Source organism: Syngnathus typhle, linkage group LG14 (assembly GCF_033458585.1).
Source record: "Syngnathus typhle isolate RoL2023-S1 ecotype Sweden linkage group LG14, RoL_Styp_1.0, whole genome shotgun sequence".
Classification (NCBI taxonomy): Eukaryota; Metazoa; Chordata; class Actinopteri; order Syngnathiformes; family Syngnathidae; genus Syngnathus; species Syngnathus typhle.
The window spans coordinates 9,897,490-9,919,792 of NC_083751.1; the positions used below are offsets into that span (position 1 = coordinate 9,897,490).

The following is a 22,303-nucleotide window of genomic DNA, read 5'->3' on the forward strand; positions in this document are numbered from 1 at the left end:
GGCCGGCGCTTCTGCCAGCTGAGGTGGAAGCGACCTGTAAGGGCAGCATCTGCTTCACAGGCCGCGCCGGGTGGCAGGTCCCGCGGCCCCTCGCATACAGCTGTTGTGGCCCCTGGAAGCCAAATCTTGTCCTTAAAAAAAGTCATTCCTACAAGATGCACAATGTCAACACTGAAGTTTGCCAGAGCGACATGAAATCATGCAGCCGCTGTGTTCAATCATTCCTCACAGCTTGAGCATTTGTCATGTTTCATCTTGCTTGGTTGGTCATCTTATCCCACATAGAAGAAGTGACTGAGAAATGAGTTCATATATGAAAATGTGTCACAGCTGTATTGATGAGTCATCACAAAAAGAAGCGTTGTGTTCAGATTTGCTCCGCATTCAATCGATTTCAGCTCGGACTTGTTTCCTTTTCGTTTCCTCTTCTGAGAGCTTCAGCAAAAAACACAGCCGCTGCGTTTCTATTTGACATGCGGTGACGGGCAAATTCCAACAAAGCTGGGAGAAACCTTGAAACTATAGTTTGAACTTTAAGCGTGGATGCATAGATGTTAAATATTCTGGTCGACCAATCAGTTCAAATAACATGATTGGTGGTCGTTGAGTTCGAGTTTTCGGAAATTTGACGTTTGTAACATTTAATATGCTGTAATGAGTCACATTGTCATCATGGATACAATTTGTGAGGGGGAAAATGGATCTAATCAATTTTGGACTAAATGAAAAAAAAAAGTGAAGTGGCGTTTTCCACTGTTTCTCTTTTCAAGACTTTTTGAATTTTGAGGAACAAACAAAATTAACTGAATCCAGTTTGTGGTCAGACAAAGTAGCATATTGTGAGTAAGTACTTGAGATTTACTGGAGCAGCATCTTCCAGCAAATTGCCCTTTAAGTGCCCCCTCCCCTCCCGCGAGCCCCCTGCGGCCAATTACCAAGCGCAAAGAACTTTAGTTTTCCCTCTGATGGCCTTCAAGGCCGCGTCACTAAAGAGCTCGGACAGGAAGCAGAGTCAGAGCGGCAGAAAATTTGCCTGAATCGGCCTTCATCTGTCACGGCCGTGACGGGAGGCGAAGGGGGGGCACCGACCGGGCCTCCTCTGCCTCTGCGGCTCCTCCCGCCCAGGGGCTGCCGCTGCGCTCTGCCTCGTCGGCCCCGAGCTGCTCGGCTGAGCTAACGCGCCCCAAAGTTGCTCGACAAACAGCCAACGTGGGAATTAAAAGTCAGTCTTGTTTCCTGATGAGTTCCATTTGCGGCCCAGAGGAAATTAAACTGAACAGAACATTGAATGCAGCCTTACAGAATACGGATATCTGCTTCTGTGTTGTGATTTCTTTGATGCAACATTACATGTGTAGTATGTTGAGGGCAATGTAAAGGTTAATTTATTTCACATGACAATGTGTTTCACCGGGGATACGATAAGTATTGTCGCTGTTGTCCAGGACCCCAACCCCTTCCTGGGTCCGTCCATGGAGCCGGACACGCTGCTCCGTAGCGCCGTCCCACCCCTGGCCAACAAAGAGCAAGGTCGCTTGGCGTCTTCTGGCCGCAGCTTGGCCCCGCTTCACTTCCCCTCCGAACTGCTGCCCTTCGACGAGGCTCTGAGGGACATTTGCACCATCAGGACGCTGTCGGACGGAGACGCCGTCGCCCGGCACGGCGGGCAGCTCCTGGACATCAAAGTGGCCGAGAGGAGAGGTTCAAACACTTCACATTAGTTAATATATTTATACAGTTATAATAATAGGAGGTAGTGATAATATAAATAAGAGGTTCAGGAAAGAGATGGCTGTTCTTGTGCTGGTCTTTGCATTGTTGCTTTTGTTTTTCTTGTGTGCAGAGCTGGAGAAGCAGATGAAGATCGAAAACCTCTTTGTGACGTGGCAGCAGCGGTCGGCGCAGTCCAACATGCCCATCGCCGTGCGTTCGCCTTTACGTCATGAATAGTAGCGCTTGTAGAGCAAAATGTGTGGTCGTGACGTCGCCTTGGTTGCATTCAAAGCTGTTTTTGGGGCTTTGCTTCTTGTTATTCACGTTCATCATCTCCTCAGCCGGCCGACTTGGAAACGTTGAAGCAGTCGTCCCGGCTGGTCCACTACTGCGCCACGCCGCTGCTCTTTGACCCCCTCTTCCGCAAGCAGATACAGGAGGAACTCGCTGCCCAGCCACCAGTCAAGGTGTTTAGTCAATGAAGATGGAAGACTGTTAACATGGCCGAGGAAAATGTCAGGACAGCCGTGTTGTCCACTTACCACCATCCACCCTGTCGTGATTTGTAGAAGCGTCACCGGTCGAACGACTCGACGGCGTCGGGGCGCGACCGCAGCTACAGCAGCGACTCTGGTGACATGCTGCCAGGCCGGCTGAAGGAGGAGCCCTGGCTACTGGAGATCTCCAGTGGCTTCCTGCAGCAGTATGTGCAGTACCTGCAAAGCTTGGGCTTCATCCTGGTGCAGTTACGCCCGCAGTCCCCCGCTCGGAGGTTTGTCGTCGTCTGCGTCGTGCGCACTGAAGCAGACCCACGCTGACCCCTCTGCTGGTCCTCCGTTTTGTTTGACAGCATCGCCCGCGCCCGCGCTGCCATGTTGAGTTCCATGTCGTCGTCCGAGGGCAGGATGTCTTTCTCTTACGTCAAGCAGAAAAGCGAAGACAGCCCCAAGGTGAGACAGTGCAGCCACAACAGTCCAGGAATGTTTGCTGCATTTTTTCTTTCTTTTCTTCCTTTGTCATTTCATAAGCTGTTGATTGATTTTAGGGTTGATACAATTAAATACATCAATCAATTTTACATGCAGTACATTGTAAAAATTTAAAAATATATATTTTTATTTTATTTTTTACAATTTGAAGAGCAGTGATTAAAAGTAATGCACAGTAATTTTCCAAAACAAGACAAACAATTTCCAAATGCGTTTGGGGCATGTAGTTAAAAATTGTTGTTGTTGTTGTTGTTGTTGTTACCTACTGTGTTCCCTTGGATTTCAGACCACTGTGTCTGCCACCACTGCGTACTACCTTCAGAGGGCGTTGCCAGGTGGGATTGTGCTGATGGAGCTGGCTTTTCAGGTACTGTTCCAAAATAAAATTTACATCCCTCACCTGACGCACAAGTAAAATTAAAATGGTGGAAAGCATTTTGATTGCGCTTTTGTAATTTTGAAGTGTCTTTTTATTTTATTTGTCAAGGGCTGCTACTTTTGCGTCAAGCAGTACGCACTGGAGTGTTCTCGCATCCCCATGGGTCAGTCGGTCAACTCACAGGTAATGTCTTGTTCCGGCCAAACAATTTGTCTCCATGAAGTGGCTTGATGTTTCCTTGGTATTGCCCAGTGTAAAAAAAAAAAAAAAAAAATCCCCAATTTTTTGCATCTTACCTGATGTCAGATGGACGCCGTGATGTTGTTCCACCTGTCCAGGTGTCTTTGTCTTCACCCCCAAGCCCCGCCCCCACACCACAATCACACACACACGCGCACACACACTTCCTGTCATCTCTCCATCAGGGCGGCCTGCTCATCAAACCTCGTTGCAAGCCCTTCCCGGACGCCGCCCAGGTGTCTGACTGTGCGGTACGTCCCAGCCACTGTTAGGCGAGGGGGCCCGGGGAGGGGGGTCTGTTAACCCCACTCTGCCCTTACCTCGCCACTCTGCTTGCCAGACTCATCAGTCTTTCCTTTTGCTCCTGTGGGTTGGCTGGCATTCAAATGTCATGAAAAAACTTCAATGGCCGCCTAGACAAAGGTTTAATCGAACCTTTGAACTGCTAAGCTCCTTTCTGATTTCTTGGCTGCTTGCTGGTTGCAATTCACTCCGATTCTCTCCCACTTTCTAGCCACCTTCCTGCAGCGTTTTGTCCCGCTTGGACTTTTATTGTCCCCCTAGCGCTTGTATGCTTTATTTACTTTGAAGGGGTCAATCATGAGTCAAAGTGACTGACAAATCAACAGTCAGCAACGGTGTGGCGTTCCCCAGGGCGCACGGCCAAGGCCCCTGCTGGTTCGACGACTTTTCTTTTCCCAACATGCTTTTGGTCCCGGCTAGCGAGCGGTGTCACCGAGAGACAAGGCCCCCGACTCAACCTTCCCGTCCAAGTCACAATGGGAGTTGACTTGGCCGCAAAAGGAGGCGCCCGGGACTTCGGATTAGGGACGGGCCAGCTTGATAGTCACGCCTGAAGTGCAGGAACACCACAAGAGGGGATGGAAAAGTTCATGTTTTTAATTCCTCCCTGTCTTAGTCTCCATAGTATCCTTTCCCCATGGTTAGCTGTCTCTTTGACTCCTGGATTTGAGCAACACGGGTCTAGGAAGGACACCGTGCGGGATGTTGAAGTTAAAAGCAAGTGAAACCGCATCCCACTAAAGTACAGAGCATTCCCACTAACCATTTGCAAGACAGCGCTGTTGTTCTGATGATTCCCCCCCACCCAGCTTGGTCTGCATCCTTTCTCCTAATTTCCCAGAATGCTCTGCTCGCTTCGGGTGGCGGTCGATGCGGGATTAACAAAGTACCCTGTGTTGCAGCTCTCTATGCTGTTCACCGAGGAGTGTGACAAGGTGCGCGACCTGATGCACGTGCACTCGTTCAGCTACGACTTCCACCTGCGGGTGGTCCACCAGTACCTGGTGGGCTGCCACATGACGCTGCGCCAGGGCTACCAGCTCACCGATTTCCTCAGAGACTTCATCACGCAGCACCCCGACATCCCCAAGTTTGGACGCAACCATATCTTCCAAGGTGGGGATGACGAACATCCTCATACCTGCATATCGTCGCTGTCGGGCGTCAACATTAGATGTCCAAATATGGATGTTTTTTTTGCAAATTGACATGATTGGTCTGTCCCACCTCATCAATAACTTTGGACTCTTGAAGCATCTTTACTTAGACTAGGCTCACCTGGGAACCTTCAACGCAAAGATCAAACCTGTCTGAGGTTGATATCCACGATTGAAATGGGCAGAAACTCAAAAGTTTTTCGACAATATATTTAGGTGCCCTGTAAAGTTTAAAAACATTTGAAAGTGACTCTTAGAAAAGCTTCCAGATTCTGTAAGCGTGTGTTGCTTCTAGCGATTTTCCTGATTGTCCCACTGCCATCTTGTGATCAAGGAAGCTTCTCCACCTCCACGAGGATCATCACAGCCCACCAGCTGTACAACTACATCACCGACCATGCTGGCATATATGGCATGAAGCCCCTGCGCATGTCCAAGACCACCGTTGCCACCGACTCCAAGAAGGCCACGTCGGACCAGCACGAGTACGCTCTGGTGGCCTTGTGGAACAGGTAGGACAAACGCTACCGCAGAAAATGCCTGAGCTCCCTGGACTTACTTGGAATTCTTTCCCCGTTCCAGCTCAGGTTCTTACAAGGACCTGGAGGGCCTTCACCACCATGACGACTTTGATGTGTCCCTGGTGGTGTGTCACAATGCTGCTCCCTTTGAAGAGCAGTCGGAGGGAGAGCGACACTTGCTAAGGTAGGAGAAGCCGATGGAAGCTTGGTTACTGGAGTCTTCTCGAGAAACTTGGGGTGGGGGCAGACTTATGTGGTGTTATCAGACATTACTATTTGTATACAAGACACTGAAAGTCATGTTCACTTTAAGAGCAAAGTATGTGTATGCAGGTTGCACTTTTACGTGATCATGACGAGCCAGCGTGAGCTCTTCCCCCGACTCACCGCTGACATGCGGCGCTTCAAGAAGATTCCTCAGATCCACCGTGAGCCCGGCGAGCTGGGTGGCCACCCGGCCCTAGGTCGGACAGAGTCCTGCACATCTCCCAGTGGCGAGCAGGACCAATGGGGGGCACCCACCGGCTCCGGCTCAGAAACCTGTTCACCTAGTGACGGAAATGAGTTCTACCCTCTGGTTGGCTCTGCTCTCCAGTCCCAGGGATTGGTATACCAGTCCCCCCTGTTCCCGCTGCTCAACAACGAGGTGGCCGTCGCCCTCCGGCAGATCCAGACCAGCGTGGAGGAAGCCATGGGTCACTGTCGCCGCGACAACCTGTGGAGGAGGCTCTTCCACGGCGAGCACCTGGCACTGGACAAGCTGAAGCTGACCAAGTTGTCCTTCTGCGAGCTGGAGGAGCTCCTGGAGGCCGTCCAGAGCTGTTCAGTGGCGGACATTGACCCCCAGCTGGTGAGAATGCCCCCCTTTCCTTTTTAGTATTAGTGAGCAGGCGGGCAATTTTCGTAGCTTCCCCGGTTGCCGGGCTTCACATCTTGGTGTCCCTGCAGGACTGTTTCCTGAATATGAGTACGGCCTGGTACCAGAGTCTCATTAAAGTCCTGCTGAGTCGATTCCCTCAAAGTTGCCGGCATTTTGATGACGGCGGTGTCCAATATCTGGTGAGACCTCATCTCTACCCAAAACTGGATCGCGCGGGTATCAAATCTGACCCACTGTGTCATTGTTGCAGGCTGTTCTAAACCAGAAATTCACAGACTGCTTCGTTTTGGTTTTCCTCGACTCCCAAGCTGCCAAAACGGTGAGTTGTCAAAATGACGTCAACGCTACCAACCTGCGTGTTTGCCATAATCTTCTCTTTGCAGAGTCTCAAGGTGGTTTTGCGAGAACCGCTGCCGCCACAGCCGCAAGGCAGCGGCAGCCCGCCACCTCAGCTGGTCTCCATGTACCATCACCTGGAGTCCGTCATCAACACGGCTTGCTTCAACCTCTGGACCGGACTCTTGTAACCAACGCTTCAATCAAGTTAAAAACAGTTTGCGCCAGTTGTCGTTAGTAAGCTGCCTAGCTCCAGAAGCTACATCATGGCTTTGTAAGCGGTAGCATCAAGCTAAGCTGTTAGAAGACATTTTTAAATTATTTGGGCATTTCTGGATCATTACTCATCTGAAATGCTTGGATTTTGACTCCTTATGGTTCTTCTACAGTTAGCACAGGATTGCTCACACTGAGCAGCCCCTGTCGACAAGGTAGTGCCTTGTTGCGCCTTTTGGACTCAGTGCTGAAAAAATGACATTCCCACACTTAAGATGCTGGAAGGAAATGGAACGTGGGACTTTCCATCCATTAGTTTCAAAGGCGGGCTATACACAGGATCACCTTACGCACTTTCAGATTTCAAATCACTGAACATTTCATCCAGTTTGGAACGTAATAAGGGTGAAACCAGAGTTTATGACTGATTGGTTTTGGAACCTGGATTGGTCACCAGTCCACCACAGGACCACCGTCTACACTCACCGAGTGTGAAATGTTGAACTTTCCCATAGTCTTCACATCTTGGTCCTCTCTGGTTGGCGCTGGAGTGTTTATTTTCGAAGGACCCGACATTGGTTGCCAATTAATCGCAAGATGAGCACACACACAACCAGTCTCTGAAAAGAACATGTTGGGAGTTTTGTTTGTCTTGCACATTTCCTGTTCAAGAGGAAGCCAAAAGAGTTTGGATTGGATCTGGACTGTGGACATATTGGGCTTTGACTAGCACTTCATGTTTGTTCTCACATTTCAGTCTATGCTTTTTTTTTTTTTTTTTGCTTTTGCTTCACACTGCCCAAAAGTGCCTTACTAGTTTTTTTTTAATTCAACCCCAAACTCTGATGGGAAGGACATTTACAGAGTTTTTTTTAAACCCCCCCCCCCCCCTTTTTGTTGAGGGATAATGGCACAGCATCACTGTTGGCCAAACGTGCACACACGCACAGAGCTTTAGGATGTCAAACACTGGAGGCTATAAGAGAAATAGTGCACGCTCTTCAACTCTATCATGAACATTCTAAGTAGGTACTTATCTGATAATTAATTAGTCAAATAATCAATGAATTGGATTTAAAAACGTTTCAATTTCCATCCCTTTAGCAAGAACAGGACTTTTTTCAAATTAACAGTACAGGTAAATTACGATTTGGTTGCTGATTTGGTTTGTAATATCAAAACATGGGCAAAATCATTGTTTTCTAAAGTATTAGCAAATGCATTTATTTAATACCAAAGACAAAGCCAGCCATAATGGAGGACACCAGAAATCGGAGAATATTGACTGGTGACACTAAAATGCCACCATTTGTTTTAATTAAAAACATAAAAAAAGTAATTACATATTAAATTGATGATTAATTGCACCTCTGTTGTCTATGGTGCACAGTACAAGCCACTTCATGCATGCTGACAAACGCTCAATAAATCTGACCGTCATTCGATCAGATTTCATTTTTGGGACTGGGCTGGCGTGTTGACTTGGCATGGGCCACTTTCATAATGTGAACCTCTTGAGTGCTCCTTTCGCTGTGTCGCATCACTTCCTGCGTGTCCAGTAATCTTTGAGCCAACCCAAACCTTCCTGCGTGCTCCCTGAAGAAGAGTGCAGGTGCCAGGTTAAGTGTCACTTTGGAAACCGATAACAGCCGCCAACCCACCTAGCGGCTTGTATTCGCAGCCGACGTAGCCACGGTAGCCAAGCGCTTCCAGCATGGAGAAGATATAGTTGTAGTTGATCTCGCCCTCGCTGTCTGGCTCGTTCCTGCCGGGAACCTGAGCCACCTGTACGTGACCTTGCGAAGAAAATTATGTCACAATGATGTCATGATGTTAAGAAAGCCCAATTTAAAACTTTTAATTACAAATGTAATTTTGTAAATGAAAGCATTAATCCCATGGCTCACCCAGGAGAGGCAAGTATCGCTGCATGTTTTGCGTCAGGTTCCCATCCATAATTTGCCAATGGAAAACATCCTAAAAGTATAGAATGAGAATGTAAGCAAGTCAACGTCAACAAATACTTGGTGAGTGACCACTCACCATTTGCAGTTTGATGTTATCTTTGGCAACTTTTCCCAAGATGGTGGCAGCTGCGCACAAAATAAATGTATTTTTTTTCCTTTTTTTTTGCTTGGGCCGAAGAAGTTTGTACCGTAGTGAGGCGACGACAGGAAATATCGAGCGTCAGTCACCCGCGTGTTGATGGGCTCAATCAGGCCAGTGATTCCTTCCTAATGCCGAGAGGAAGGTTATGGTTGCTGGTGTTACCTTGGTCAGTTGTGACAGTGAAATGCCTTCACCTTCGAAAGCAGCTTGGCAGCGTAGTTGAGGTTCCGCACGAAGACCGCCTCCATCTCCCGAACGACCGCAGGGCCACCATCCATCCCCGGCGGAACCCGGCCGGCCATCAAGTGAATCCTGTCACATTACCAACACCGTCAATTTTTAAAAGCATTATTTCAAATTATTTTAAATCAAGAATTTTAAGCTATTTATTTATTTATTCATTCATTCATTCGTCTAACTAATATAGAGGCTCAGCTTGTGCGTGCGTGTGACCTTTTGCAGTCCAGAGCTCGTGCGTACTCGATGGCCTGATCCAACCCTCGTTTGAAGTCTTCTTCTCGTCCCGGTACCGCCGCCAAGCCCAGCTCGCCCGCCTTGAGGTCACCTGAAACACATGATGATGAGTATGATAATTGATGAAGAGGGGTGTCGATCGTTTCTGTCCCTGACCGGGTGGCGTATTGATGAGGACGACCTCCAGGCCGTGGTCGTCTTTGGCCCGTCGGAGTTCCAGCGGGTCGGCGTCATAGAGCCAGGCTGCCTCCACGGCTCGGAAGCCGGCTGCAGCAGCCGCGTGCATCCGCTGCGGGAAGTCTGGCAGCTCGGTGAACAGCCAACTAATGTTGGCGCAGAAGCGAAGCGCTGCAGTGGACGACGACATCTTTAAAGGTTTCCCCCCCCCCAGGCACCAACAAGTCAACGAACTTTCACGTGCGGGCAGCTGTGAGGTAAGCGGAAGTAGAAAGACGCAAATGTATCTCGTCATAGTTTTGTTTTTCTGACATAAATAATAACATACAAGTGTGTAACATCGTGTGTAGCGTCTTGTTACTTTTTTAAACTTGCAAGTCACCTCGAGTGAGACACATGTATTTTATTGCGTTGACCGTGACGTATGCGGAAGTGGAGGAAAAAACAAGTCCCGTGACTTGTCATTGTTAGTTTTCATACACAAACAATAACACTTAAAGTTAATGGTGTGTCACTGCGAGTATGAGACGTGACATCTGATGACGTATATGTAGGTATGGGACAACGTTATTAGTCACGTGACTTGCCATGTCTTTTTAAATATTTATTTTCTTGTTACCTTTTTTTTAATTTGGGAATGTGAACACTATTTTTTGAGTCCATTCTAATTCATACAGAACTATAGCAAAAATAATATTAGTCATTCAAAACGTCTTTGAATTTTGTCTTCAAATGTGGCCTTCGTTTTCATGGAGAACCGGGCGCTGAGCGAAGGCACTTATGTTGCTGCATGCTTCTACAAGCACAACTTTTGAAATATGTTCACTGACAGTGGCTGTCGACCAGTCCAGGGTGCACAGCTGGGACAAGCTCCAGCGTTCATCAAACGATCTTTCTGATTTGTGAAATTTTGCAGGCATCCCGTCAGCCACGCTGATGGCCATGTTGTCGTGTGGTTATGTTGGCGAACGCCAGCGAGGAAGTCAATTAGCTGGCCGCGATGCCGCCCCGATGCCCGCGCACCCCTCCTGGGTGATGCTCTTTCATTAGCGCTTGTGCTCATAGCGCTCCCTCTGGCATAGATAAGTCATTACACCAATCGCCACGATAAGAGTTCACCGACTTTTATTGCTGCTGTCAAATGAAGTATGTTTTCTGTCTTGTTAGGTGACATTTGAGGTAGCAAGTGGCGGTTCTCAACTAGCTGCAAGCACTATGATAGCCTTCAGGTAAGTCTTGCGCTTGAAGTCCATGTTGCCCTCACTAGTAAAACAACTCAGCAAATAATTAAAACAAAGGTGTACAAAATAACAAACTGTGTCTTAGTAGTAGAACTATTCTTCTAGTTCTCTTCCTCGTTTTGTTTCTTTGGAAGTGATTTTTAAATGACTGGGGATGATTTGCTATGATTGTTCTGTTTCTAATATGCATCATTTGCTGTTGCGAGCGGAGGGACATTGTGCAGTGACGAGGATGCTTCATGCCATCTGCCACTGGAAGTCTACCTTGAGAGAATGAAGCTAATATTAGCATGCATGCCCTCAGGAGGGCGGAGCCATCTGGTGGCTTCTCCAACAGGCGGGTTGGGGGGCGTGGGGGCTAAAGAGGAGAGGGCAGCCTAACCACTACTTTGTGCATATACATAATGACACTACTGTTGGATTTGGTCCCTAATTTAGGGAGCGCGCTATCTGCGCCTCACGGCAAAAGCCATTGCCAATCACCTGTTATCCAATTTACTCACTCCGTGCTTGTTTAATTTCTTCAGATGTAGGAAAATGCTAAGACACTGAAGCAGAAATTAGACTTACACAGGTTGGTTGAGTTCAGTCACAATTCTTGTTAAGAAAGCTCTGTTTTCAGGAAAGTACAATACAGTGCTGGCCGCTGGGCCCTTCGAGAGCAGAAAGTCTCCGTTCAGAAAAGGCAACGTTCAAGGTTCTTTGGTCAGCTTATATTCAGTTGCACAGGCCGGTGTGGGGCGAGTTTGATGGGTGATGAGTCGTTGGGGTGGGGCGAGTTCGCAGTAGGGTTTGATTCAATGGGAGTGGGTGCCATCCCGTCTTTCGGCCTTGGCGATCATCTTTGGCCGAGTCCTTGGCTGTCTCCCTCTGGCACCTGCTGGTTTTATTTCCAAGTGACCTTCCTGTAAACATTCTGCTCCATTCTTACACTGTCGCACCTCATCCATTCGTCATTCTTTCAATTTTGTGATTTTGTACGGAATTATTTGAGCTTCTGGCTGTGACATCATGAATTTATTAATGTTCCCTGACTGTGCAAAGTTTGTTCTCACCACTTACCATGTTTTTGTTTATCTGTTCTTTTGATACTCCATATCTTTGCTTACGTCATTACATTCTTAGTTTAATCATGCTTCCAACCGTATCTCTTCTTTGTTAGGCAAAATATTTCCCTAGCTCTGTGCAGAGCGTTCAGTAGTAATCGAAAAGCTGGCGTTTCGCATTTAGGCGACATATGACGTTTAGTCAAAACACAAGATACAATCAAGTACTGAACGGTCAAGACGACTCTGGCTGTGTCCCTGATTTAGAGAAAAAACATCAGGCAAGCATTACACAGTTCCTTAAGGGTCATTAAGCTATTTAGGCAATATATCAAAAAACATTTGTTATTTCACAGTGCTCAGAAATATATATCAGATCATAAAGTTATAAAAACATTTGTCATTACCACCTATTAAAAATGTCTAGTTATGTGTTCTTTATTGATTTGGTGTGTAGGTATAATTATATGCTTAAAATATTTATTTTATTGATTTAATATGTCAATATACTTTTCTGTTTATGTACTTTATTCAATGAGGTTTGAGCATATCTGTTTTTGTAGCCAGGCAGGACTTTTTGTATTTCGACCTCATTCCTTCACACACTACCATTACATATTTTCCAACTTTACAACTGGTTATACAGTAGATACAATCTGTGTGTGTGTGCGTGTTTTCATATATATATATATATATATATATACACTTACATACATACATACATACATGCATACATACATACACACACACACATGTATGTAATGTATTTATTATTTTTGATGTATTTATATTGTTTGCTCACTTATATATATCACTTATATCACCTATATATGTGCCAAATATATGTTGGCATCAAGCAATCATACAAATGATTAACTTAGTATTTGAGTTCACACGCACACTAACATTAAGGTTAAAAGATTAAAGTCCCAATGATCGTCACACACACATCTGGATGTGGTGAAATTTGTCCTCTGCATTTAACCCATCCCCATGTGATTTTGATCCATCCCCTGGGGGAGAGGGGAGCAGTGAGCAGCAGCGGTGCCGCGCTCGGGAATCATTTGGCGATCTAACCCCCCAATTCCAACCCTTAATGCTGAGTGCCAAGCAGGGAGGCAATGGGTTCCATTTTTATAGTCTTTGGTATGACCCGGCCGGGGTTTGAACCCACAACCTTCCAGTCTCAGGGCGGACACTCTACCACTAGGCTGGAGTAGCATCAGAAATATTCAAAACAAAAGATATAAATTGAGTCAGTATACCTGTAAAAGCTGTCGAAACATATTGGAAACTGTCAAATGTAATGCGCGTGTTATGGCGTGCGTGAATGCCACAAGTTAACTGCCAAATGAATTGGCCAATCAGCGTCACTTCGTGCGCTGTTGATTCCGGAAAGAGCCGAACTTGCCCGAAGTCTCCCGATCGACAAGCGAGCATCAGCGCGCAGCTCAGCGGCGTTCTTCTTTTTCTTTTCCTCCTCCTTCTCTTCTTTTTTTCCCTTTTTCTTCTTGTTTTTTTTTCTGACGGTTTGCCACCCGGGCGGGCCGAGCGAAACCAACGGACGACACCGAAAGAAGAGAACCAAGCCAGGGATTTATCGGGACTTTTATCATCTGATTTTGCGGTGGATATTGCAAGTGTGAACTGATTTTGTCTTTGTTTTTGTTTTGGCGCATTCCCGTTTGTTGGCGTTCTGATGTGGACCACCTGAAGAAGAAGACCACCTCCACCTACTCGAGAACATGGTGAGTGTGTGTGTGCACACCGTCACACTTGTACGCGCGCCGTTCACGGTTTGGGTTCACTACTTGCCTGGCAGCAGGCAGCTTCAAGTACTAATCATGAATGAAATAATTTAATAACAAATTCACCAAAATTAACGCTTGTGATAACAACAACGATAATAATAATGATAAAAGACAAAGAAGTTGAATAATCTGGTTAAGATAAGTGATAACTGATTTATTAATATTTGATTTAAGATTGATTTATTTACGTTTTAATTTTACTTATTCGTTTAAGTTTTTTTTCCAACGCTATATATTGTACAATTGTGTACCAATTTTGTGTAAACATTTTGATTTATTACATGTCATTAAAGAGTAAAAAGAAGTTAATCACTGTTTATGTAACAAGAAAAAAACATTGATGCTACACTAAAAATAAGCAACATGTAACGTGTCGGTGTCAATTTTGTGCAGGGATGAGCAAATCATCAGCTTAGATTTGTTTTAATTTCGCTTATTCTTTGGTTTTTTTAAAATGCGGTTTTACTTGTGTACCAATTTTATGTAAATAATGATAATGATAAATGGTTATGATAAATTATTGAATAATTAAGGCTAGCTTTTGTTTTTATTTTAAAAATTCTCTGTATATATTTATTATTCAAATATGTGATTTGTTAATTTATTACCTGTCATTAAAGTGTAAAAAGAAGTTAATCACTGTTCATGTAACAAGAAAAAAAACACTGATGCTACATTTAAAAAAAAAAAAAAAAAAGCAACATGTAATGTGGCGGTGTCCAAGGCGTGCAGGGATGAGCGAATCATCCCCAGAGTGAGCGATGGAATACTGATGAAGCTCCGGCACATGCCGCCGCCTTCATCTTCCTCGACTTCATTCATGCTGGAGGAGTCGCGCTCGTCTGCATGCACGCCGCACTCCGGCTGCTGCAGCGCTTCACTTCCTTGAGTTTCACATTCAAGTGCAACATTTTCTCAGCCAAATAACACAGTTGACAACCAAATGTATATTTTTGAATCAGAATTTTAGAAATGCGGTGTATAAAAATGATAAATTGGTGACTTTCCATGCCAAATGCAATATATTGTCAGTCTTTAGAATTCCAGTGGTTAATGCAAAATGTTATGATGATTACAAACGTGCCCCCATAATAGCAATAGTGATCATTAAGGTTGTCATACATATGAACATACTGTGTGTGTGTATATATATATATATATATATATATATATATATATATATATATATATATATATATATATATATAATGTAATAATGATAATATACAGTCTACATCAGGCCATAAAAATATGAAATTTCTCTTTAAAGATGCACTGAATGTAATTTTTGGGCCATTTTTGTTGCATTTATGGCAAGCATTTCCTGAGGAGACGATGAATCATGACCATATGTCGTTAGCATGGTAGCACCATTCTAGTACGTCGCCCAGAGCGCAATGCAGTCAACGTCTCTGGCCGGGCACTGGCGGGATGTGACCCCGCTGAGCCTGGCGCGCTCGCGCCGCCCTGACAATCTGTCGCTCTGCTGGGTGCTTTCGGGCGGACTGATGCGAGGACAGGCTAACAAAAAGAAAAAAAGCCCTTGTACCAACTGGACACTAGAGAGTGGGCTTTCTTCATGCCCGATAAAACGCTAAATTTCTGTCTGAAGTGTCAAATACGTATAAAAATGTTTTTATAGTGTTTGGACGCCTACCGATCGTGAATGTGCCGTTTCGGCAAATTATTAAGGACAAAAGTATTACCACATCAACAGGAAATGACAAAACGGTGGACAAATGAATTGGGACACTTGGGCACCCATGGAAGGGAAACATGACAACAAAACCAGCTCAGTGGCCTAGTGGTTAGAGTGTCCTCCCTGCGACTGGAAGGTTGTGGGTTCAAACCCCGGCCGGGTCATACTGTAAAAATGGGACCCATTGCCTACCTGCTTGGCACTCAGCATTAAGGGTTGGAATTGGGGGGTTAGAAGGAGTGGAGCTCTTTACAAGCCCTAGGCTTCGTCTCCCTCCTTGCACAGTTATTGATATAATAATATGTGCTAAACAATAAACTAAACTAATGTGGATTTGGGATGCACGCTAATGTTAGTGAGTTTGGCTAAATTGTTGTACTCCTCAGCTTTGGTAAAGGGTCTTAGCTGGGCGTCTCGCTCAGTGTGTCCGTCTTACATCTCTCTGATCAGAAGTTCTCTTTAACGAGCTCTCTTGAGGGCCTCGACAGAGAACACTTTCATCTTTTTATGGCCGTTGGAGTCAGCAAATGTTTCTTGTTTTTCTTCTTCGTCTTCGTTTACCGCTCTGCTGTGAAATTGTGACAGGTGCAGGACAGAACAAACTATGCTTGAAGATTGACTCCCCTCGTGTGACGCCTCAAACAATTAATCAAGAAAAACGAGACTAAGAAAAGGCTTTTGAGTTAATGTTGTTGCCAATATGTGGGGGGTTGCTGTTTAGCATTCAAAATCAACAGGAATCTTGCACTTACGTAATACCCTGGATAGTCAGAAGGGTGTGTGCGTGCGTGTGTGCGTGCATGTGTGTGTGTGTGTGAGAGAGAGAGAATGGAGAACAAGAGAAAGAGAAGGTCGTGAAAATGTAGCAGCTTTCTGACCAGTGGGAAGACCAGCACTGTGCTGACGCTGCACTTCAATACCTATAGGGACAGTATGCACACGCACACACGCAGACAAATATATCTATGGAAATATTTGTTGATCTTACATGAACTTTAGACTAGGCAAATGATTTTTTACCCCCCAGGTAGTGATGAAGGAAGGGTTTTGAGAAGTTGCCGGTGGTGTGTGTGTGCGTGTGTGTGTGTGCACGCGTGTGTGTGTGCGTGTCGGTCTAGGGTGGGGGTGCTATCCATTTCAGCAACACAAAGACTTTTTTTTGCCTCCTAAAGGCAACCATCTCGCCTTTCTGCTGCACATGAATCACTGCAGTAAACATGAACTCACACAGGGTCAAAAGTCACATGACGCCAACACAAAAGCGGGCATGGCCACCCCCTGGTGGGCGTGACTGCATCCTGCCCCCCCCATGCCCCCATGGAATCTCGTGTTACTGTCCTACTGGAGGCGCTCGCGTCTCGTGTAGCGTTGGGTTCAGGACCCAAAGTTCAGGACCCCTAGGAGCCACGACAGTTGTTGAATCCGGCCTGCAAAAGAATACTTGGGTCCCGCTGAGCTGGTGCACTCGCGTTTGCAGACTTTTTGTCAGCGCGACTTGCGTACACTTGCGATCGACAATGAGGCACTCGAAAGTTGCTACGCCAGAGGGCCGTCATTGTCAACCATTTTTGTATGCTCAGATATGTATTCCGAAACCTCTGAATTGGCTTTACAGCGACTATAACATCGGAACCTTTTTGCAATTTTCTGTGCATCACAAAGTGAGTGAGCTTTTGACGACTTGCTTTCGGCAAAGACCCTCATGTACGCTCACACCTGGGCTGTTTCCCAACAAACACTCCTCGTCTTCCTCCTCTTCCTTGTCTGCTCCAGTCCCACCGGAGGGAGGAGCCACTCTCACATGGCCCATACCTCGAGCAAAGTTCCCACCCTAGTCCCGCACCCCAATTGATGGCCCCCTCTGTCCCCCCAGGCTGGAAACCCGACACCCATGACATCAGCCACACTCCGGAGACGTGGGCAGTTTCCCAGCAAACGCCAGCAAGCGATCTCTGCTGGCGGATCAATCACGGCTCCGCAATCGGCTGCCACCTGTGGGTGACCCTGCTGAAATTCCCCCACAGTAGCCCCCCCCCTAAAAAGAGATACATCCAACAACACCCCTAGGCTCCACGCTGAGCAGCCAGAAGGAGGAGCATTTCTCAGGGCTTTGCGAGAGAATTCATCCAAGGCTGCCAGCATTCTGGATACTCAGGAAATTCGTCCTCGTTCTCTGGAGGACTCATCTTCTTCATCCTCTGGAAAGTTGTCTTCATCCCTTGGATAACTATTTAATCCTTTGGACCTCACAAGTCAGGAGAGTCTTGTCTTTTTGTTCTTTGCCTGGAAAGTTTTCTCCGTCCAGTCAGTGTGCTGCAGGTGAGACACCTGCTTGCACATCATGTTCTTGTGCTCATGGAATATTGGGGGGGGGGGGGGGGTATTGCTATTTTTAATAGTTTGTATGTGTGGTTCCCTTTTGGTTTTTGCCGTGTTGAATTTTAATTTGAATAATAAAATTAAAAAAATCAAACATTAACCACAAAAATATAACTAACATTCCACAGGATGATCTTGTTGGATTCCAAATGTGACATTTTAAAAAGTTAACCACAAAAATATATCCATAACATTCCACAGGATAATCATATAGTAAAATTCAAAATGCCATTTTTCGTCCGACGTGTATTTTCACATAAAACAATCTTATGTTAACATTTCTATCAATTCAAAACCTGGACAAAGTGTACTGTGAATGTGACGCTTGTAAGTCCGCGCCGGCTAACTGCTGCCATTGTGAGTGAGTAACTGATTGAAGTGAATCAAGGAGAGCTGCTCAGTGATAATGTCCCAAAAGTTGTCAAATTTAACCAATATGGAAAGTGAAATCTTTGATATTACTGATTTGTTTTGTTTATCGTTGGCTGCTGTTATATTCTTTAATTGGAGTTTTCCCAGAGACGTGAGAAAAAAAAAAATTGTGCTCTCTGGCCGAGTGCCGTGTATTTTCCGGTGAGAAATCTTACACGTTGCAGAGTCCCAGGGGAAGTTTAAGTTTCACGCAGCTGGAATTACGTCTGCGAGACACAACATTCACACACACATGCACAAATGTGGACGTTCTCCATGAGTTGGTTCCCAGCGGCGGAACGCGGCTGCTCGCTTACATCATGGCTCAAAGATCCGCTAATGCTAAAGCTAATTTAAGGCTTTATTTTCATAGCATTATCACTCAAACTTGAGATTTTTATTTTACACACACATATATATATATATATATATATATATATACATATATGTTAGGGGTGTAAATCGCGGGTTTTGTCACGATACGATATCATATCGATACAAAGAACTACGATACGATATTTGCCGATATCTTAAAGCCTGCTGCGATTCATTCACGATATATCTCGATATAGTGCTCTACGATCGATATTCTTTTTTAATAAAAAATATAGAACAATATCCTGATTTATAACAATTCATACGCAAAATCAACAAGGTACTGCAAACTCTTTATTTAGGAAATTACAAGAGTATTGCAGTATACAAAGTGCTTATTTTAACACTGAACTTTGATGTCGTGTTTTTTCTTTAAATGTGCGGCGAGATTTGTGCTCCCTGAATATTTGATCACCGCATGGCAGGATTTATAAACTGCACGTGTCTTGTCCGTTGAGCCATCTTTTCTTTGGAATCCAAAGTGCTTCCAAACGAATGACTTGAAGCCTAAAGGGGAGCCAATTTCCTCGTCTTTTTGGACACTAGCCATAGCACCAGCCCAGGAGCCGCGTACGAGTTGTCGACACCCCTTTCACGTGGCTGCTCTGCTCACAACACAACAACGCCGCGCACTGCTCCCGGAAAGAGGAAGCAAGCAACAATGAACTGGATTTCAAAATAAAGTCGCGTCTAATGTCCGAGGTCAAACACGGCGATATAAATCGATGTTTACGTTTAGCATCGATGCCAATAAATCGTAGAGCATTATATCGATTCATCGATGTGGATCGATGAATCGTTACACCCCTAATATATATATATAAACAGGGCAACCCTCAATAATCGGTTGACTTAAAAGTTATCAAATTTAGCAATAGTGACAAATTGGCATGACTTATTGAAAATGACAAATTCCAGAAATGGCTCAGATGAAGACCCAACCACTCAGGCAATGGCGCCCGTAGACACGTTGGCTCCAAGACATTCACATTTAAGCGTGTTAACAGCAGGTCACCAGAGTGCAGCTGCCCGGTCAGGAAGCGTCACCTTAAGGACACTCAGAGGGCTGAGCCGCGGTCAAGCGCCGCCATGACATGTGCGCGTGTTAGCGGTAGTGGCCCCCACTCTGGAATGTGACAAAAGTGGGGCGCACTTTGCGCGTTGAGCGCGCGTGCTTGTCGAGGTTTTTGGTTCGAGTGAGGAAATTGAGCCTCTGTTTCAGCGATTGAATTTGAGGCTTTCACACTGACATCAATTATTACAAAACAGTACATTTGAGAGGCTTCCTGCTGGTAATTGGCCAGAATAAGACATTTTGAGTCAGTCATGTGACGTGATCAGTGTGAGTTTGCTGAGTTATTAACAAATTTGTGTTAATTTCCATTTCTCCCGGCAGGTTTCTCTCGACTACGACGTGACCTTTTAGCCAATCGGCAGCCGAAGTGGAGACAATGGGCATGGGCCGCATCGGTGGTGCCGTTCCACTCCTGGCGCTGTCGTTGGCCTGGCTGCTGCTGCCGTCTCGCGCCGACAGTGAGTTTGCTACATTTCGGAAGGCCTAATTTACCGCACACGCCATTTCATGGCAGCGTTTGTCCTCGCAGCCATGCCGACCTTTGTCAAGTCGCCCGACGACCAGACAGGCATCTCAGGGGGTGTGGCCTCATTCGTCTGCCAGGCACTGGGCGAGCCCAAGCCGCGCATCACCTGGATGAAGAAAGGCAAGAAAGTCAGCTCACAGCGATTTGAGGTACGTGTAAAGAGAAAAAAAGACCAATTAAATCAAAACAAATATACAAATGGCTCTCTTTACAGACAGTTCCTGTCATGCAATTTTTTTTTTTAACCACAGTGTAGAACAGCATCTTTCTTCTTGGTGCCGTTGGTGTTTGAAACAAGATCCCAGAAATGCGTGTGTGTTTAAGAGCTTATCACATTCCACAAACTAAAGTTCTTTTGTGTTGCCCGGGCGTCACAACCTTTGAGAACATTTGTTAAGTTGCTACAGAACCAAAATTGATTTTTCTTTTTGGGTGAGGATGCTCGGTCCTTTCTGTGCTCGTCATTCCGCGCCCACCTGAGCGCTCTAATTGGCCGGCGGCCTTGCAGACAATCAGGAATGTTCTTCAGGAATGTTGGTGTTCTTCTTCCCGTTTTGCTGCCAAGTGAAGCCCGAAGGCCAAAGTGATGCCTCCCCGTCGGGAGGCCCGCCGCTCTCCGCCTCCCTCATTAGGGCAGGAATGCCGCGGCGGAAGTGTGAAAGCCCCTCGGCCCGACCTCCAAGTCTTTAACACCCCCAACTATTCCATTCCCGAGACCCCTTGCATACCTGATCTCCACTCAGGCGCGTCATTGGACGCAAAACTTCCTCCTCGCTAGGTGGTCCTCCCTCCACGGAACACTTCCGTCTTCAGTCCCGTTGAGCAGCGGCTCCACCCGAGATGTTTATAGTCAACCCAATTTATATACTTTACTACACAATACTTTGTGACCTGTTTTTTATCTTGCAATCAACAAATACAGTAATCCCTCGTTTATCACAGATAATTGGTTCCAAAAACCACCCGCGATAAGTGAAATCCTCGAAATACGGGCACCAACAAGAAGTACTGGGCAGGCTTGTTTCCTCAATTTAGAAGTTTTATTTTGACTTTTAAATGTTTTTTTAATTTGGAAAAAAAATCCACGATGTAGTGAACCCGCGAAAAAAGAAACGCAAACTACCGAGGGATCAGTGTACTCTTAAAAAAAATATATAATCATAACTTTGTTTTAGTTCACTTTTTTTCACAAAATTAAAATATATAAAAACCCTGCTTTAGAAACTAATTAAAACTAAGTGAAAAACTCAAAGTGAAATAAAAACTATGATGAAGTAAACAACTTTGACCATGACAATTTTTGACCAAAGTCGCGTTGACTAGCGAGGTCTGTCTTCCATTCGTGCAGGTGATTGAGTTTGACAACGGCTCGGGTTCGGTTTTGCGAATCCAGCCACTTAGGACGAACCGCGACGAGGCGATTTACGAGTGCACCGCTGCCAACAGCTTGGGGGAGATCAACGTCAGCGCCAAACTCACCGTCCTAGAAGGTAAGGGTAGTCGTCTTCACCCCCCCACCCCACCCCTTCAGAAGAAGGGAAAGGGACAGCTCAACATTTCTGTGTCAGTGCTATTATTACAGAACAGCGATCTGGTAAATCGTGCGGCCTTGCTAGGTGGCACATAGTCAAAAAAAGTAAGCCAGAGCTAAGCTCAGCGGGCCCAGTGAGATGCCTAGGTGTGCACCTGTTCTCAGTTTTCTGCACAGACGTGACCCGCCAAGCATAACTTGGGCTGCACACACGAATGTTTTCATGCATGTTTGCACGCCCGTTGCAACAAGGTCACCACATGCATTTTGTTACTTGAGATGAAATTGTATTTTTATATGTATATCCCCAAGACAGCTGGGATAGGCTTTAGTTCATCTCATTAGTTCATGTAGTACATATTCATGTTTTTATTTTTATTTTTTAGCATACCATTTTAATTTATAGTTACGTGTATGATTCGATATCTTAACAAATATTTTTTTATTTCTATTGTATGTTATTTTCTTAATTTGTTATATTTTAACTTAGTTTTTAAAAGTCGCTCACGCCTACTACTAAATTTTACTTACCTCTCTATCATACCATTATATTTACATTGTTATTATGCCATTCTATCATTTTAAAATAGATAGTTTTATTTTCATATTGTGCATTTTTACTTTTCGTGTACTTTCACACCAAAGCGTACAGAACCCACAAGCATACAACATATGTTTTCGGAAAGTGGGATGGAATCTGGTGCCGAAACTCCTC

The 22,303-nt window shown here is 45.4% G+C and overlaps 3 protein-coding genes across 6 annotated transcripts in view; 2 read left to right on the forward strand and 1 right to left on the reverse strand.

The window, feature by feature from the left end:
• The window catches only part of szt2 (SZT2 subunit of KICSTOR complex), a 27,948-nt gene extending 19,769 nt beyond the window's left edge, over positions 1-8,179 (forward strand). Inside the window, exons 59-73 of the mRNA XM_061297824.1 lie at positions 1,446-1,701; positions 1,844-1,923; positions 2,055-2,180; positions 2,283-2,485; positions 2,564-2,663; positions 2,989-3,069; positions 3,190-3,264; positions 3,507-3,572; positions 4,527-4,740; positions 5,116-5,293; positions 5,364-5,486; positions 5,636-6,152; positions 6,251-6,361; positions 6,433-6,501; positions 6,566-8,179. Coding sequence (XP_061153808.1) covers positions 1,446-1,701; positions 1,844-1,923; positions 2,055-2,180; positions 2,283-2,485; positions 2,564-2,663; positions 2,989-3,069; positions 3,190-3,264; positions 3,507-3,572; positions 4,527-4,740; positions 5,116-5,293; positions 5,364-5,486; positions 5,636-6,152; positions 6,251-6,361; positions 6,433-6,501; positions 6,566-6,709 — 2,343 coding nt within the window. The 3' untranslated portion in view covers positions 6,710-8,179. The remainder of the gene's footprint in view (positions 1-1,445; positions 1,702-1,843; positions 1,924-2,054; positions 2,181-2,282; positions 2,486-2,563; positions 2,664-2,988; positions 3,070-3,189; positions 3,265-3,506; positions 3,573-4,526; positions 4,741-5,115; positions 5,294-5,363; positions 5,487-5,635; positions 6,153-6,250; positions 6,362-6,432; positions 6,502-6,565) is intronic.
• On the reverse strand, positions 8,006-9,876 carry hyi (hydroxypyruvate isomerase). Its single transcript, XM_061297835.1, has 8 exons — positions 9,474-9,876; positions 9,297-9,408; positions 9,038-9,155; positions 8,890-8,968; positions 8,778-8,827; positions 8,642-8,711; positions 8,396-8,530; positions 8,006-8,330 (listed from the first exon to the last, which is right to left on the reverse strand). The coding sequence occupies exons 1-8, from the start codon at positions 9,787-9,789 to the stop codon at positions 8,275-8,277; spliced, it is 936 nt and encodes a 311-aa protein (XP_061153819.1). The 5' UTR covers positions 9,790-9,876; the 3' UTR covers positions 8,006-8,274.
• Positions 9,877-9,915: 39 nt separating this feature from the next.
• Positions 9,916-22,303, forward strand: part of ptprfa (protein tyrosine phosphatase receptor type Fa) — a 29,692-nt gene continuing 17,304 nt past the window's right edge. For 2 of the 4 annotated variants that reach the window (XM_061297826.1, XM_061297827.1), the window contains exons 1-6: positions 9,916-10,048; positions 10,411-10,723; positions 13,498-13,529; positions 19,853-19,989; positions 20,061-20,206; positions 21,406-21,547. In XM_061297826.1, the coding sequence (XP_061153810.1) occupies positions 19,908-19,989; positions 20,061-20,206; positions 21,406-21,547 (370 nt within the window). In that variant the 5' untranslated portion in view covers positions 9,916-10,048; positions 10,411-10,723; positions 13,498-13,529; positions 19,853-19,907. The remainder of the gene's footprint in view (positions 10,049-10,410; positions 10,724-13,497; positions 13,530-19,852; positions 19,990-20,060; positions 20,207-21,405; positions 21,548-22,303) is intronic. The other 2 variants (XM_061297825.1, XM_061297828.1) reach the window with 1 other exon arrangement.